The following is an 18,953-nucleotide window of genomic DNA, read 5'->3' as shown; positions in this document are numbered from 1 at the left end:
ATATCTCATAACTGGTTGATGTCTTTGGATTTTGAATGGGCTCTTTTGAACCTTGTCTAGTCTTTCGTAATGTGCAGAGCGTGTTGCATTTGTAAGTGCTATGAATATCTAGTGTGTCGCGGCTGTAAGTGTTATGAATATTGCTATGGAACCTGCACATTGACATTTCAAACATCAACAAAACTGTTTTTAAAAACTTTTGAAACTCATCTCATAAAAAAATGTTTGAAATCAATGGGTGAGATTTACAGTAGTTTTATCGCACTTTGATGGATTCATCAGATTTATTAATCTGATTGGCTTAAAGGATGGTGGTCAAATTTAAGTTTGGCTCTTACTTTTGGATGTCACAGCAACAGCTGCACATCTTTGTTTTCTAGCTTCGGCTTTTGCAAAACTGTCATGTTTAAGGTGCACGTCTGTTGTCTTCTCCAGGATAATGGATATGAAGTGCTCTTTTTGAGCGCACGAGCAATTTCCCAGGCTTATCTCACCCGAAGATTTTTGCTAAATCTAAAACAGGTTTTTTTTTCTATTGGTTTTGTAAAGAGGCTTCTTCAGGCTCCCTTCGTGTGATTTACACCTTGCCTTTGCTTGCAGGATGGAGAAGCACTTCCAGAAGGACCAATGTTCATCTCTCCTGATGGTTTGATTCCATCCCTTTATCGGGAAGGTAGTATCATTTCTACTCTGCGAGCTGTGCATGATGTGTCTATTCTCTAGCACTTATTGTTTGTAGGGAATGGTATAACCTTGAGATTTAGCTAGCTTGCTCAATGATGAACCACATGATAAGAAGGAAGTTTGAGATTAGGATCTATTTGCCCAGCCAGTTGTTTGATGGAGAACATTATTTCTACTCTTTTTCATCCGAATAACACTTCTTTGTTCTTACCAAGTTTTCTATGCTTTCCTCAACCATGAAACTCAGTTTTCCTTCCCGACTTTACCAGGAAAAAGAAAACACTTAGTCTTTGATATAAAACTGTGTTAAAGCTCCATTGAAGTTGATATTGCCTAATGTGTAGTATCAGTTATGAGGACTAGTGATGCATATCTTCAACATTTTGTTTTGCAAGAGATAAGATGGGAACAAGCAGGCCTAAACCCTAGCAGAAGCAGAAGAAGATGAAGTCCTTACCAACTCACAGATTCTCGCCGAGTGGCCTATTATTAAACTAGGGTTAGGATTAAAATCTAACCCCCAACAACTTATGGGACCCCGGTTGATGGGGCCTAAAAGCAGAGCAGACTCACACCACACAAATTGCGTAGAAGCCTGATGCCGTGGCAGCTGTACAGATGTCCACGTTTGCACTGGTCTAATGACGTGGCAGTGTATAGATGTCCCCCCATTAGTACAGGATGGAGCTAGATAGCTTGATGCATTCTCATGATTGTACTACCTTGAGCATACAGACATGCATATACCCCTAGAGATAGAGCTCCATCCCTCCTCAGATACTCCACTACCTACTTTCAGCTCAGTTTTGTATCAATTTTGTTTCATTTGTCTTTCCGATAGACGGATGACATACACACAATGTACATTTGATTTGTCTCATAGGCCGATTTCGGCCTGACATAGACGTTAAAAATCTTTCTTTCTTTCTTTCTTTTCTCTCTCTCTCTCTCTCTCTCTCTCTCTCTCTCTCTCTCTCTCTCTCTCTCTCTCACCCAAGTGTGGTAGATTGGTTATGCCATTTCCCTCTTGAATAATAGGTCTTGAGTTGAACTCTCCTCATTGGATAGATTTTGTAGGTCTCTTGGGATAGTTTCCTACGACGTTAAAATACTCTTCTTCTTCTTCTTCTTCCCTCTCTCAGATGAGAGATTTCCTGTTTGTATGTAATAATTTGGTCTCATAGGCCACATTGGCCCTTAAGTGGTGTACGCACTTCAGAGGAGATATCTGATTTAGTTCACTCCACTATTGGAGTGAAACAAGGTTGTCCATTGTCTCCTATACTCTATTTGGTATGTTTATAGATGAGCTTCCTTACTACATTGACAGAGAGGGTGATAGAGGTGCCCGGTTGGTAGGGACATGGGTTCCACTGTTGTTATATGCTGATGATATTGTGTTGATCTCTGACTCACAGGAGGGTATGCAGCGACATTTGGATGCTTTGTGGAGGATAGTGGATTGTCTGTAAACCTTGGTAAAACCAAGGTTATGGTGTTTAACACCACACCGTAGTGGATCAGGGGATCAGCACCTACATTCACTTATGGTCAGAAGACTATAGAGTACACAGATGCATACACTTATCTTGGGGTAGTCTTCACTAGGCCAAGGTTTTCTTTGAAAAGAGGAGCAGAGACTAGAGTAATCAGAGTGTATGCGGCCTTTGGGAGGATTGCAGAGGATGTGTTTGCAGGTTCGGTTCCAGGAACCTCTGAACCAGGAACCTCGAACAAAGCTCTGGCTCTTTAGTGGTGCTGCGTACACAACTTCAGGACAGCTTCGCAAAGGGCTGCATAATGATCTTAGAGGCAGCAGGATAGGAGCACAGAAGAGAGGAGACCTCATACAAGCTGCATGATGGAAGGCATGGTGGCAGGACAAGAGCGTGGAGTGAAACAAGGTTGTCCATTGTCTCCTACTCTATTTGGTATGTATATATAGATGATGATTACATTGACAGAGAGGGTGATAGAGGTGCCCAGATGGCAGGGACATGGGTTTCATTGTTGTTATATGATGATGATATTGTGTTGATCTCTGAGTCATTGGAGGGTATGCAGCGACATTTGGATGCTTTGCGGATGAGTGGATTGTCTGTAAACCTTGGTGAAACCAAGGTTATGGTGTTTAACACCACACCGTAGTGGATCAGGAGATCATCACCTACATTCACTTATGGTTAGGAGATAGTTGAGTACACAAATGCATACACTTATCTTTGGGTAGTCTTCATTGGGCCAAGGTTTTCTTAAAAAAGAGCAGTAGAGAGTCAAGACTAGACTAACCAGAGCATATGCGGCCCTGGGAGAATTGGAGAGGATGTGTTTGCAGCTCTAGTTCTAGGAACCCCTGAACCAGGAACTCGAACAAAGCTTTGGCTCTTTGATACCTTGGTAGCTTCAGCTATGCTCTATGGGGTTCCGGTTTGGGGACCCCACCTTCTGGATCAGGATGGGTGGAGAGGCATGGAGAGGCCCTTGGTATCTATGATCTCTCAGCTGGTTAGAGCCAAGGCCGGCGTGCCACACGAGATCATTAGAGTGGAGTTAACAGCCCCCCCTATGGAAATAGAAGCGCTTACCAGATCAGTCTCCTTTATGCACAACTTATGGGATACTACGAGAGAGAGATATGCCAGATTGGTCCTTGAGTCCATCAAACACATCATGCTGGTATGCACAAATGTCATCTTGGTTCCAGATACATGGCTTCAGCATGGATAGCTTGCCTCCCTTCTAGTACTCCCTTGATACACCATCGCTGTCTCTTACATGGGTGGAGATTACTAGACTTATTTGCCAGGACTTAACCCAGTTGAACACCAAAAGGACATGGATAGAGCCGACACAGGAGTTGGGCACGAAGATAGCTTTCTATAGAGAGCATCTTCTCCAAGTCACAAGGGATGGGTTTGTGATTCGATCTAGCTATATGGATACACATGTATCTTATGGATTACGGTGTGCCATTGGTGAGATACGGACATCTTCACACTAGCTTGAGATTGAGACTGGTAGATTCAGAGGGATACCGACACCTAGCAGGTTTGCTGCCTATGCCATATAGAACGAGAGACGAAGATGCAGTATATATGTTAGTGCACAATGTATTACGAGATACGGGGTCACTTCCACTCTCTATTTAGAGAGGGCGTTGGACCCTTGTGTAGAGTCGTGAGCTTTCAGGACCAAAGATGTCTTGGACCATATCTACTTGAGTTACATAGACGTAAAGATAGTTTATTGAGGAGATCTCGAGAGAGAGAATCCTAGAGAAAAATTATTTATTTCTTCACACCAGACACAAAGATGTCTTGGACCATATCTACTTGAGTTACATAGACACAAAGATAGTTTATTGAGGAGATCTGGAGAGAGAGAATCCTAGAGAAAAATTATTTATTTCTTCACACCAGACACTGGACAAATAGAGGAGCAACCACCACTACAAAGCTCAGCTCATACTCACACCCGCGGTACTCGCATTGACCAAACATTGGAGCTAGGGAGATGGAGACGCCCATGACTGAGGAGAGGAGCTTCACAGCGTCGACGGAGACTACAACAGAGAATTCGAGCCATACTATCTTGACATCTAGAGTACAGATGAGGATGGACTCATCACCCATTATATCACCCTCTTGTATTGGACACCCATTGTATCAGTGGTCACACATATCCCACACAGTTACAAATCCAGCTAGAAGCACTTCTAGATTCATTTTAGTATCTCTTCTTTTTTTGTACCCAAACATGGTATTGTCAGATTCACCAATTTGTAACACATTGGTCTCTTAGGTCATTTTGGCCTTTTGAACACATTAATATATCATTTCATTTCATGACAGCGTCACATGAAACGTTTTGGGGCTTCATGCGTTTCGGTGTTTCGAGGTTTTTGAAATCTTTCGTTTTGGGGCTCAAAGAAAGCGAAAACACAGGTTTTGTTTTATATGTTTGTACCTATAATTATACATTGAATATACATTGAAATCTTACATGCAGGATAACCATAGTCCGGAAAGTGGGTTGTCGATCCCCCGGGAACGACATACCTAACCCGGACCCCTCCAAATTAAAGGTGAGCAACCTGTTCATTAAGTATAGTCGTGCATTTTCTATGAATTCACAACCATATTATATAAACGATCCAAGAGCACCAGTTAAGGGTACCTGGGCTGACGTGGAAGAGGGCTGCTACCAGGTACCCTCGGGGAGGCGGGCGTTGGGAGCTTCCTCGAGTACTGCGATCGACAGCACCCCAGAAAATGGGGAGCGGGGCCCCGCTGGTCGCTGCTACGGTAAACCCGAACTCACAGAAACCGGGAAGGACGGGATGAACCAGTGCGTAGCGGGGCAGCAAAACTCACTAGCTATGGCTGAGACTGGACGCCTCACAGTTAACTCGGAAGGGCAACCATCTGAGGAGCTGAAGGGCGGGGGCATAGACCAAGATGGAACGAACTCAACAAGGGAAGTACGGTACATTGAGGTCATGAATGCCGATCAACTTCAAAACAACAGGCTAAGATCCTTGTCGATATCCGAGATTGACCCGGTCGCCGCCCCAAGCAGACCGGCTAGAGAGGAACGGGTAATGATGAGAGGCAGGCTTGGGAGGGGTGTTTCAGAAGGGACAGTTGGCAAGCTGTGCATTTGGGGCGCTAATGAACACACCGAAGTGTCATTCAGCAAGGCCTTGAGACGCGCACTAAGATCAACCTCCCTGTTTGCAAGTATTGAGCTTTTGGATCGATTCCTTAACAATCGGACGGGGAGCACCCGCTTTGATGTTTTCACTTCTAGTAAACAAGCAGCCCTAGATGTCCTCCAGGTCATCCAATCGGAGAGTAGGCTTAGGTGGTTTGCTAAGATCTCGCTTCCTTTCGCTAGGAGAGATAGGAACCGTTTGAGGCCGGCGATGGAAGTGTTGAAATCGCCGATCTTTGCCACGCTTAACATTAATGGACTCCGGTCGAAGCGGGGGGAGTTGGAGTACATAATGTTACAAAAGACTTGGAATGTGGTGGGTCTCCAAGAGACTCGACTATTTCAGGGTGCATGGCCCCTTAGAATGGCGGGGTATTCGACATTCCAAGTGCCAGGGTCTGATAAACCAGGGGCCAGGGGACTTGTGACCTTGGTCTCCCAGGAACTCAGAGCCTTTGAGTTGGGAATGTCGGACGTAAACTCCTTGTTTGTTCAACTCTTTCCTTTAAATATGAAGGATGGTTGGATTTATGGAAATGTTTATGTCCCGCAGAGGCAGTTAGTGGATGAACGAGCAGACGTCTTAAGCGCGTTAGCTTCGAAGCTTCGTAGGTTGGGCAGAAAGGGCCTTCCTCTCCTGATCGGAGGGGATTGGAATCTTAGACGGCGCCCGATGAAGAGATGGCTGGGGAGTGAAGACCTTGATTTTAAGATTGTCCAAACGAGAGGCTCTGGACTCTCGTATCACTCTTCCCGTGGTAAAGGACGATCAGACATTGACTTCTTTTTGGCCAATGATCTGGCCCTTCAATTCCTCGGCCATGCCAATGTCCAGAGATCGGTGGATGTTTTGGACCACTGGCCTGTTAAGGTGAAGTTGGTGTGTGGTGCGGTGTGTGCGGAGCCTCCCCCACCACCCCCCCCCCCCCTCCATTGATGCGACTAGAATTGAGCCAGCGGCTCAACTCTTTTTACACCACAACTTCTGGGATTCCCTACCAGAAGCAGCGGAGGAGGGGGAAATCACGCAGGCGGCGGTGAACCGTCAGTCGAAGAGCTTTGAGGAGGCAGCTGAAAGAGTCTCTCGAGATGTTGGTGCGTTCTCCGTAAGGCCCCCCAAGAGGCCTAATAGAGGCTTTAGGCTAGACCCGAGAGCCCGGAGATCCATCAACCGAAGACGGGAAGCTTGGAAGTCTCTGCGGGATGCAGAGAGTGATTCCTCTAGTGAAGATAGGGCGTGGAGGAAGTTTGTTGAATGCCGAAGAGAGGCGCGAGCTGAAACGAAGAGAAGCGAGAGAGAGGCTCTCAAACGATTCATGCTCAAGAGCGTCGAGTTGGCAAGACGCAAGGAATGGTATGCTTGGTGGAAGCATATGAAAGCCGTTCTAGGGGGGAGCAGAAAAGGAGGGCCCGCTCAACCCCTAAGAGACCAGAACGGTGAGCTGCAGGCGGACGAAGAGAAGATCCGAGACATTTGGAAGGATCATGCTTCTCGCGTCTTCGCCGATCCCTCCGGGCACAGCAAGGACCCAGAACACTGGCAAAACCATGCTGTGCGACTTTGGCCTAGAATAGAGGACATCAATGACTCTATTAGATGGACTGAAGTTCGAGAGGTATGCCGCAAGATCAAGCGGCATAAAGCAGCTGGGATAGATGGCATTCCCCCTGAATTTTTCAAGATCCTTATGCAAGACAAGGGAACTAGATCAGATCGATTTAAACCAAATACAGACATGGGAAGAGCAGTCTTCAAACTGCTATGTACTTGGTTTGATTCAGGGAAGTTGCCGGAGGCATCATCTACCTCGGTAGTGGTGTATATCCCGAAGAAGGGTGATCTTTCTAATCCGGACAACTACAGAGGGATTTCTCTTATTCCAATCTCTCTGAAGCTCTTGACCTCACTCGTGATCAATAGGATCTCAGTGAAACTTGAGGAAAGAAACTTCTTCTTGCGTGGTCAAGCCGGATTTCGGACTCAGGAGGAATGTGTGGCACAAGTGATTGCCTTGAAAGAGATTGTGCTCAGACGAAAGGTTGTTAAGAAATCGACGTTTGCGGCATATATTGACTTTGAAAAGGCGTACGATACAGTGCCACACGAGGCGCTCTTTTTAAAGATGGAAGCCATAGGGATTGGAGGTCGTTGCTTGAATTTCTTTCGAGCCTTGTACCAATCTTCCAAGGTCAGAGTGCGGGTGGGAGCGAAGTTGAGTGAGGAGGTCCAAATCGCCCGTGGCGTGTGTCAAGGGTGTCCCGCGTCGCCTACTCTCTTTAATATATTCATTAATGACATCTTGGATGAGAGTGCGACTGACCTTGGGGTGGCTATTCCAGGTCTACTCCTGAAGATCCAGGGCCTGCTTTTTGCAGATGATTTAGTTTTATTTGCGGAGTCTAAGGAGGAGTTGCAGGCTAGTTTAGATAGATTGCATAGTTGGGCGGAGAAGTGGGGGATGAAGTTCGGCATAAAGAAATGCCAGGCGACCGTGTTCAACGGGGACCTTGAGGAACTTATTGCCTTCAAACCCCACATCGGACCTGAGGAGATTCAGGTAGCTTCGGAGTATAGGTACTTGGGCATCTTAATAGACAGCGAAGTCTCGATCGATACTATCCTTAAGGATAGGATTGAAAGTGCACGTAAGTCTTTATATGCCCATAAACATCTTCTATGCTCTAAGAAAATTCCGATGTGGTCAAGGTTGGCCTTTCTCAAGGCGTGCGTCTTCCCAGTGGCGACTTATGGAGCGGAGATTATGGGCTCACATGACATGAGGAAGTTGAACCCATTAGAGACGCTTATAGCAACTGGAATGAGGTGGGTAGTCGGTAAGGCCGCGAAGTCGAGTTCTGTGGCAGCAGCAACTCTTCACCGGGAGTTAGGGCTCCCCCCCGTACCAGCTTACTGTGCAGGACAGAGGGTACGAGCTTTTACCAAATACGCAGGTCTAAAGACTTGGATTGCAGATTTGGTTAACAATATACCAGAATGGAACCAATTCAAGAAGTGGACTTGGTGTAAAAGGACAAAGTTTTGGGGGCAGAGGTATTTCAACGGCGCTTCTGTTGAAACCGCAAGACAGGAGAGCTGGAAGCTCTGGGAACACTCACATCAATGTGTCTCCCTTGATCCTTATATCGAGAGGAAGTATGAGGACACGCGTGGATACCTCTATAGGCAGAGCATTGGGAAGAACCCCGGTGGGATGGAGGAGAAAGTCTTGTTACTAGCAAGAGTGGATGGCTTAAGGCTTAAGGATAAGATTGAACGGGCACAGTCGAGGACTTGCCCGTTATGCGGAATGGAAGAAGGTTCAAGGTCACTTACGCACTTGTTGGTACAGTGCCCTGAACTGGACAATCTCAGAAGCTCAATACGACCCTGTTTGGAACATGCTAGACGGCTGTTAAACAATCCGAGCGGTGAAGATACTGAAGTGTTACTCCTGGGAGGGGAGATTAGCGGAAAGCGATTGCCAGGTTGGGTTGTCCCCCGTGGGGCCCATAATGGTCGTCGTGGACCGCAGCTGAGGAGTGCCTATGCGGATAACGTTGCAGCATTCCTCTGCGGGGCCGTACCGCGATACTACAATGCTCTGGCCCGTGAGGGTGTTGAAAGCTCGTAGGGCTTGTAGTTATTGCGTATGGTGCGGTCTCGCCTAACATGGTCCTGGGGCTTTCCGAGCGGGCCTTGGTGACCATGGTTGGCCGGATCGGGATGCCTCCTTTGAGCCGACGCCCACCTTGGGTATGGCAGTCCTACCGGACATCCGCTGGACGGGGGCCTTTTTCTACCAGGCGAAAATCCTGGAGTACCTGGGCAAGATTCAGTACGGTCTGTGAGTTACAAGGGTTTGTCCCTCTCTCTCAGCCTTGGTCCTTAAATGCATCACTGAATTCGTTTGGTGATTTCCCGACGTTACCCTCGGGTGGCGTGACTAACTAGGGAACATGGACTGACTAACATGGCATGAAAAGACTTTTTACTCCCCCGAGGGGGAAACTTGCTTCCATTCCCCGTTGACATGCCACGATACGGCATGGAAGCGCTTTTCCCTTTGTCGGCAAGTCCGCAAGGTAATTTGTCTTTGACTCGTTTGCGTGCACGCGAAGCAAAGGCGGTTCCTTGCTGGCTTGCCGGCTCTAGCCCAAAAAAGTAAAAAGTAAAATAGTGAATATACATACAAATTTACCTGTCAAGATATGTGAAATACTAAAAAATCTAGATGTGAGACTTGAGTCACGAGTGAACAAGGTATTGGTTTTTTGAGGCGGCCTTGTATATGGCTTAAAAAGTCCCCAAACAGGTGGTTTAAGGTCAACTGGTCAAAATCGCCGATTCACCAAAATGTTTTGCCTGTTTCGCCGTTTCGGGGTTTCAGAGGGCCGAAACGTTTTTTTTTTTGTCAATATGATTTCATCTCTGTGTGTGTGTGTGTGTGTGTGTGTGTCGTATCACGTATGCACTTCAGAATGGATATCTATAGCTCTCTTTCGTAGGTGCATATAGATATCTATTGTGAGGTGCATAAGAGATTTAATCTTTTGGGCCGGCTATACGTTCAAAGGGGAAGCTTTTCTGGAAATGGTTTTTTTTTTTAAGCTCACTTTGGAAATGCATGTATAAGAACTTTTAATCTGGAGCATGTTCGGCTTCATTTCAAGAGCCTCTGAAACACAGTTCAATGTGGATTACTGTCACTGGTTCCTATGCAGCTAGTTACATTGATGGGTACAGTGCGATGAAGGCGAGCAACTTACAGCAATGTTCACTCACTGCTAAATTTAGTAGCAAATCTAGTATTGTTTCCTTGCTGTGATTTGCTTATGCCACCCCTGCTACTGTTGTACTTTGTGAACTTAATGCCAAGCTGAAATTTCAGTGCAAATTTCGACAGCTTCATGAGCTATTGGCTACTGTTTCAATTCTGTTTGTTTTAATAAATTTAGGGTTTAAAATCCCTTAATTATGTTGTCATCCAAAAAATGAAATTGATTCTCGTCCGTTATCCTAAATCCATCGTGATTATGCTATCAAGATGGTACTCATTCTTGTCTGATGTTCTATGCTCATTGTGGTTTTGCAGTCATAAGAAGAGCTCCACACGAGTTCAAAATCTCCTGCTTAGAGGTCTTTTTTTAATCCTGTACTGTGAATTACATAGGATCAACTTTTGACAGCTCTAAAATTTTTGGTTATTGTCACAGGGGATTCGTGAGCTGTTTTCAACAGATATAAATCCATTTTATGCGGGATTTGGCAACCGCGAAACTGACGAAATAAGCTACCTTAAAGTAGGGATCCCGAAGGGGAAAGTTTTCATAATAAATCCGAAGGTATTCTTATTTTAGTTAGAAATGTGAATGCCGCTTTCTTTGTGTGTGTGCGCGTGCATGCTTGAATGTGTGTGACTGTGCACTTATCAATCTAATTTATCCCTTTTATCATTGTTTTTTTCTTCTTGCTAGGGGGAGGTAGTGGTAAATCACCGAGTAGATTGCAAGTCATATACTTCCCTTTATGCATTAGTGGATGAAATGTTTCCTCCAATGTCTTCAGATGAGCAGGTAAATCATGAGAACAATAAAACTCGACATACATAGCTTTTTAATTTTGAAAATGTTGACGTCTTATGATGCATGTGTGTGAGGACTGCAGGAGGAGTTTAACGAGTGGAATTACTGGAAAGTGCCACTGCTTGATATTGACGATGAGCTTAGTGCAAGCAGGTAATATGCAATTGCTTGCTGAGGTGATGCATGTTAGGAATGGGCTTTAGCCTATGACCCTCTTCTATGAGATGATTACCCCATGAGATGATTTGTCTACTACGTGCATGAACCTCGTCTAGTCTAGGACGCATGAGCATCATGTGCGTGCATTTATGAGCTTTTTTGGAAGCGTGGAGATCGTGCATTGAGTGTTTGGTGCAACATGGAGGAGGCGTGGTGAATTGTTGATGGTGAGCTTCAGAGTGATTGTGCCTAAGGTAGTGATGGGAGTGTTGGCGAAATTGTGAAGAGTTGTTGCCCCAATGCTATCAAGTGGCATATCGAGTAGTTTATAGGCTTCATAGGATAGGACATTAGTGTCTGCTCCAGAATCCAGTAGTGTGGTGATTTGTCGAGTTTTCACCTTAAGGTTCAAGAGAAGAGGAGGGCCGGACTCTGTTCCATTTGTTGCCTTGAGGTACCTCTTCTTGTGCTTGTTTCTTCATTAAGGTCTCGAGTCCTAATTTTTTCCTCCCTGCATGCATTGTTGAAGGAAAAAAAGACCCCCCCCAAAAAAAAAAAAAGCCACCACCACCTCACACCCCCCCCAAAAACGAACACTCCTCTCTCAAATCCACCATAACCCTTACATGGTTTATTTTTGTTTCTTATCTGATGTTTGCAGCTCCAAAACTGTGAAAAAGGCTGGCAGTTCAAAGAAATAGCTGGTGCTGACGGCAAACAAAATTTTCACTAATTGGTTGGCTCTAACAGAGTTGGGCTCACATTATTATAATATTATTTATCCATTGGAATGTAATATTTAACTCGGCGGAGTTATCCTCAGGACTGTAGAAAGAAGAGGGGATTGTACATTCTGTAAGTAAATACCTACAAGGGAGGTTGGTGACATTCAATTCCGATGTCCTTTGTAAGATCCCATTCTGAGAGTTCCATTCTATAGCCCAAATTATTAAAAAGAGGTATTCTGACCGGTTGTCTATCGTGATTATCAATTTTCTACATGTACTCTTACAGCCTTTTAGTCACTTTTACGTCTCTGGGGCCCCCATGCAAAAAACGAAGCAAGAATGTCTGTGCTGCATATCAACTCCAGTTAAAAAGTTTGTGTTGATTCAAGTGGGCATACCAAGTTTGCTCATTCGTTGAGTCTTCTGTTAGTGGAGCATTCCCAAGTGGAGCAATTATTAATGTGCTTTCTATGCACTAGTTGAGGTTATTATTCATTACAAGTTGAACATGGCATTTATTGGACAAATTCCCAATCTCGCATATTTCTAGGTTTTCTAATTGTAAGGAAGTAAACCCTTCGTTTCCTTCGCGGAGACACGTAGCTTAGTAAAGCTGCATTCATGATAAGATAACAGGAAACAACAAGATTTAAGAGTGCATTGCGAGCTTTAAGGCATTGAGGTCTCAAATGCTCAAAATATATGTAAAGGAGGGCATAAGGATCAGAAAAGGACAATAGAGAGAGCTTGTTCAATTAATGCGAAGATGCATGGCCATTGTGGATGTTGTGTTTGTTGTAAAATTTGTCTTGGAATTTGAAGAAAGGAGAGCGCACATCAACGCCTCTCAAATGTAGTTTGTATATCCAAGTCTGGTAATCATTGCAAGTAGTGTGTGTGATTTTTCCCAGTTTCTCTTGAAGGCAAGTAGAGCAATATCATCAGTGCTGAGACCGGGCTGTTGAATTGATTTATTTTTAGTAGAAATGTAGCAAGAAAGTTAATTTTGAGAACAATGGCTCGGCTCTCCAATTAATTCTCTTTTTAATATAAAGCTAGTTAGTTGTTTCAAGAATAGGAAGTTACTCTCTCCTTGGTGGCTTGCCAAATGCCTGAGCTACTTATCGTTCAGCAAATCTGAGTATGTTCGAGAATTTTGGGGAAAATTCTTACTATATTTGTTCACCTTAATCTTGGTCTGCATTTCAAGTAAGCCATTGTGAGTTTGCAACCAGACCCTTGGGTTTTGGGGGCATGCATGGAAGGGAATACTTGAAGCAAGGATGGTTTAGGGAGGAGGAGGAGGAGGAGGAGAGGGGAAGGCGGGCGGGGGAATATTGACTACTTGAACATCGTTGGCTTGATTGCTTGAAATGACACTTCTATAACAAATTGGGGGGATATGAGGTAGAGGCTCAAGCATAGACTTAGCATGCTAAAATTTTGGTAATATGTTTTCTACGAGCCATTTTGGTAAATATAGAGGAGCTTAAGGGTTTTTTGCAAAAAAAACAACGCAATGTATAATCAAGTATGATCACAGTTAAGAAATAACCTTCTCCCCCCACATGCCTAGCTAGTGATATATACCTCACTCAAGGCTGATCACAACCATGACTTAGCCCTCACTCGTTACCTCTCTTGGGAGACCTGGAGATGGTATGTGATTGGAGTCTGGATTCACTTGGCCAATTATCTTGAATGGCCCAAGTCTTTGATAGTCCAACTTTTGCGAAGGGTGAGATGAACGTAGATCATGATGGAGAAGCCACACTTGATCCCCAATCTCATATGGTGGATGTATCATTCAATGTTTGTCCACGATGGCTTTATACCTCTGTTGAGCTCTTCTCATATTCATTGTCAACTATTTGTGAATGCTTTGTAGAAGATGTGTGGCTAAATCTGTGGCAGTTGGATTCTTCACTCGATGATTCATGTGGACATCCATCCTTGGGTGCTGACCATAATTGGCAAAGAATTGGGGTATGTCGAGTGGAAGAATGAATACTATTTTTGTAGGCAAACTCAGCCAAGGTTAGCAATTCTACCCAATTGTCTTGATGGTAGTTTATCGTGCATTGGAGATACTACTCTAGAACTTGATTCACCCTCTCTGTTTCTCCATCACTCTGTGGATAATTGGATGAAGAGGTTAATCTTTACTTCGAGAAGCTTGAACAATCCTCTCCAAAAGCTTGATATGATCTGTGGCCCTCGATTTGAGACAAATTCATTTGGAAGTCCATGATAGCGATGGATATAGATATTCTTAACAAAGAGCTTTGCCATTCCTTCTCTGGTGATTGACTTGGTTGCTGGAATGAAATGTGCCATCTTTGTGAGCCTATTGACAACCGCCAGAATTGAATCATAGCCCTTACAGGGGGGTAGATCTATAACGAAATCCATGGAAATAGAAGACCACAGTTTGCTAGGGATGGGCAAGGTTGAAGTAATCCATGTGGGCGACGCCGGGGTACCTTGGCCTTATTGCAATGGTCACATATGTGTATATATATTCTTTGACAAGCTTCCACATATGAGGCTAAACCACTTATGAAATGATTTGATATTGAAAATTACATCCTCTCCCAGAAACCAACATGAAAAAGTGTCACTTGTACTAGACATATAACCAAGAGAGATGCTAAACGCTATATCAATGTCATTGGAATACAAAGCCACCTCTCTAGCTTGTGCTAAAACCATCTCTGCATCATGCACACATGGCTGCTGCCACCTCATACATCGGAAGCAACATGCCTAATGTAGCTTGTGTGACCACAATCTCAACATCGTATAAATCGGTAAGAACGAGATTGTCTCTCTCATGAGTCATCAATGTTGACTAATCACACATGATGTCAAATCATTGAATATGCATATGGATCGAAGCGTATGGCGATAAAACCAAAACTCTGGCGATAAATCTAGAGAAAATCTGATAGAGTCTTCCCTATAAACTGAGCAAAATCTATATCATAATGTCAATCATAAACTGCATCAAAGATGCAAAAGTGGAAGATCACTTCGACCACTACACAACCATAAACCGAATCTACGCATCATTATGATGCTCGTAGATGCAACCTATAGCTCAATGTAACTCTACCAGAAGTGTACAGAAGCAATGTCCAAAATCCTATGCTAAACCAAGCAAAAATCGCACATACGCAAGTGAAAAGAGATAATGCAAATCACAACGTAACTCTACCAAAAGTTTACAAAAGCAGTACCCAAAACCCTCTACTAAACCAAGCAAAAATTGCACACAAGCAAGCACAAAGAGGTAATGCAAACGCAATAAGTGTCACTCTAATGAAGTGGACTCAAAACTAGGGATAACAAATCTCAAAAGAGCATAAACCACATAAAACTAGGGATACGAAATCTCAAAAGAGGGATAATCATATACAAATATAGAGAGAAAATGTGATGCTTATTGTGCATCCTACAAATCTTTGTGTGAAATTTAAAATCTACATACAAGTTGTATCTGTAACCTGTAGAGACAAAACTTGTGACTCCGTGTGTACCTATAGCCACAATGAGTATACAATAATCTTAATCTTGCGAGAGTGGATGCAAGAACCCAAAACTTGTGACTCCCTGTGTACCTATAGCCACAATGAGTATACAATAATCTTACTCCTGCGAGAGTGGATGCAAGAACCCAAAACCGTGTTTAAAGCTGACAAAACTTGTCAAGTGAGAGTAAAACTCAAGCACCATCAAAGTGAGAGTAACATTTGACCACTATACCATTAGAGAGTAAATATGCAAATACATAAGTTATGGCAAGAATTTGGGAAAAATTGGGCAGAGATTCTTATGTAATTTGATTAAAATTTTAAAAAATACTCACAAAAAATGGGCATAGACAAAATCTGTGAAAACTAAGCTATGCACGAAAATAGAGACTCAGATTCTCATCCACGATGTCATACACCTAGCCAAAAACCTGACCATATGGATCTCTAAAAAGAAGCGAAAAAAATTGCTGGTAATACAAAGCATATAAACAACTGCAAATCCACATATAGCATACAAAGATTGTCAAAAGCATGGCAAACAACCTATGAATCTGTCACTTGAGAGTTGTAAGCAACTCAATATGTATCTTCATATGCACAGAGAGCACAAATCTGTGCTAAAAACACTCTTTGGGATTCCATTCAATCAATGCATGAGTGCAAATACCTAATAAACAGTAATCCCTAAGGGGATATAGCTCTCAAAAGAGCACACACAACACACTAACTAGGGCCTGCTATGTACAGACCATGCATACTCCCTGTAGTAAATCTGCTTGATCTACCTATGAGATCTAGAAAACCAAGCCTGTACCTTCTTCTCTCATATAAACAAAAGATAGAGACCAAGTGTCTCAACAAATTTCACAAATATCATACATAGTGCATATGGTATGAATCAAGCTCTTTGAAAAGCATGGAAATCCATCACAACACCTGTGTGTGGAGAAAACAATACTCCCTCGTGCCTATGTGTCAATGTTGATGCGAACCGTCGATGTTGTGTCTCCGTCATCAAATGGTGGTGCCACCTCCAAGAGGAAAACACTCACAAGAGTTGTGAATTTCAGATATGTAGGAAGAAAATGGTGCTAGCTAGCTCTGGTCTAGCTTGATGTGAAGCCGAGAAAAACATCAATGCCAATCCGAAACACCAATATCGAAACACAGCAAAATCTGATGTTGAATCTTGATGCCAAAGTGAAGATGTGGGTGCCGATGTTGGGAGGGGGTAACTGTCAATGCCGATGTTGTGAGGCAAGCTTTTCCATGCATGGGAACCCCCCCATATATCTTTGCCCTTTTACCAAAATATTTCCTATTATATAATTTGCTTTTGATTTTTCTTCCCTTTTTCACAAAAGTTTTAGCCTTTATTAAATAAATATGACTTATGCTAATCAATCACTATGTAGCATAAATAAGTAAGCTTTCTTTGTTGATATCTCTTTTGACCTTAAATATTAAATATATATAAATTACATTATATAGTTTAGTATTTTCTAATATATTTTTCATGTATATATATTATTCCACCCTACCAAATATTTTATTCACTAGTTTTCATTTTCAAACCTCAACCCCACTTTCAAATTTCAATAATACCTCCATCTAAATGATTGCCAATCTTTTCAAAACTCTAGGTCATGTTTTCATACACATGAAGGAGCTTACACTTGAGGGCAAGAGAGAAGTCCACTCAAAGGGGACCACCAAAAGACCTTTGCAGCCACAAATAATACATTATTTGGCTGAATTTTGTAAGTAGAGAAGAACCCCGAATCTGAAGGAGCGTTCAACATGAAAGATGTAGCTCGTGGTCTCAAATTTTAGCTCAATTTTTTTCAAAATTTTTGGAGTTATGAACACGGAGATATGATTTTTGTAGTGGACCCCAGTTTTCTCGTGTAATGGTGACACAGGCCATCCCCAATTTTCTTCCCTCTAGAATGGCTATGGTTCTACAAGTCTTCAAGCATGATTACAAGAGACAAGGCTCTTTTAATGAGGTCTTGACAAGTTTAGAGTGATTCTATCACCATTTTTGGAGGATCCATCCTCATAAACAACTATCCACCTTTGACAATCTCTCTTGTAAATTTCTTACCTCTCTCTTCTCTCCCTAATAAGCTTATGTCTAGCCAAATCTAGACTATTGTAAATATCTCCTATCGTCTACATCCTACCCACATTCTCTCTTCTTCTCTCTCTATTGACTCTGGTATTTTAAATAACGAGGAGACAAGATGGGAGCCACAGTCACATGCACCCCATTTTCCTAGTCACCAAAGTGGGACACTCACCTCAAATAGAAATATTGCTAAATCCTCCCCTCCTTCCCTATATAAGGAGGCCATGAGAGCTCACTTTGGGGGGGGGGGGGGGGCGGGGGGGGGGGGGGGGAGAACACACACACACACACACACACCTATCCATACACACTCTTGTGCTACATGCTTGTAGCATGAACCCTAATCACATAATCAAAACACCATCATCATCACCATCACCATGCACAGAAGATGAGCACCACACCTCCACACCACTTGTCATTAAGGGTTGAAGGCACAATTTCAAGAAGAAGAAGGGTGGACACACTCATGATATTCCTCGCCATCAACTCCCATCTCTCCATTATGCCTCCTACGATCTTGTTCCCTTCTCATTTTCCTGCCATACGCTACCTATTGTATTCATCTTTTGCAAGCAATCAACACACTCCATCTTGGTGCCATACTTTGTGTCGCTTTGGATACATCTCATTGTGAGTATGGTATATACTTGTTCCTTGCCATTTTTTTTCTGCTTATGTTAAGGTGTGCGGATTCGCCACCATACACACACACTCTCTCTCCCTCTCATATTCCTATCATCTTGCTACTTCCATCTTAAGGTGTGCGGATTCGCCACATTTTGTATGAGAAGTGAGCATACTTGTATGTATCCCTGACCTCGTTATCTTCCTTACTACATGCACGAGTAGCGAGCCCATTCTCACTCACTCACCACTCCTCTCACCTTATTCTCTGACCACCCCATTCCACATTTGGGTGTGGATCTTGAAATTGTTTTCCATGGCATGTTTCATTGTGTATATGTATGCGTCCTAGCCGCATATCATGCTAGGTGGTGCCCCTATTGCGTATTCCCCATGATGAGGCCATTGTGCATAGTCTTGGTGTAGAGGCCACCGGGTCTATTTTTCACTTCCGCCTCTCAGTTGCATCGAAGAGACCAAGCCACTCTCTTTCTCTCTTGCAATGTTCATGTAGACACCCCACCGATGCACGAGTACCGAAAGCTTAATGTCAATGTCGATGTCAATGCCAAAGAGGGTGGCTGGACAGTATGTACGGCTGTTCGGGTGAGGCACACTACCTTTACCCCAACAAAGGAAGAATGTAGGAGTCAATAAGTAAAATCCTAGAAGGCTGCAAAAGGTTATAGTGGGTGATTAGTAGCCCAAGCTTTGGATCAAGCTTTGGATCAACAGCAAGAGAGGACTAATAGATTCGGAGGATTCAAAGCATAAAATCTTCAGGTAAGGTAC

At 43.4% G+C, this 18,953-nt stretch overlaps 1 protein-coding gene and 1 pseudogene across 2 annotated transcripts in view; both read left to right on the top strand.

The window, feature by feature from the left end:
- LOC147434230 (phosphatidate phosphatase PAH1-like) overlaps positions 1–12,116 on the top strand; it is a 51,056-nt gene extending 38,940 nt beyond the window's left edge. For both annotated transcript variants that reach the window (XM_086490797.1, XM_086490796.1), the window contains 7 exons: positions 436–522; positions 601–673; positions 10,491–10,534; positions 10,612–10,740; positions 10,873–10,971; positions 11,063–11,133; positions 11,801–12,116. In XM_086490797.1, coding sequence (XP_086346923.1) covers positions 436–522; positions 601–673; positions 10,491–10,534; positions 10,612–10,740; positions 10,873–10,971; positions 11,063–11,133; positions 11,801–11,840 — 543 coding nt within the window. In that variant the 3' untranslated portion in view covers positions 11,841–12,116. The remainder of the gene's footprint in view (positions 1–435; positions 523–600; positions 674–10,490; positions 10,535–10,611; positions 10,741–10,872; positions 10,972–11,062; positions 11,134–11,800) is intronic.
- LOC147434231 (uncharacterized) lies at positions 683–10,481 on the top strand (annotated as a pseudogene).
- Positions 12,117–18,953: the final 6,837 nt, after the last annotated feature.

Source organism: Adiantum capillus-veneris, chromosome 19 (assembly GCF_014529385.1).
Source record: "Adiantum capillus-veneris isolate H3 chromosome 19, ASM1452938v2, whole genome shotgun sequence".
Lineage (NCBI taxonomy): Eukaryota > Viridiplantae > Streptophyta > Polypodiopsida > Polypodiales > Pteridaceae > Adiantum > Adiantum capillus-veneris.
Note: the sequence above shows the minus strand (reverse complement) of the source record. Positions and strands in the feature narration are given on the sequence as shown.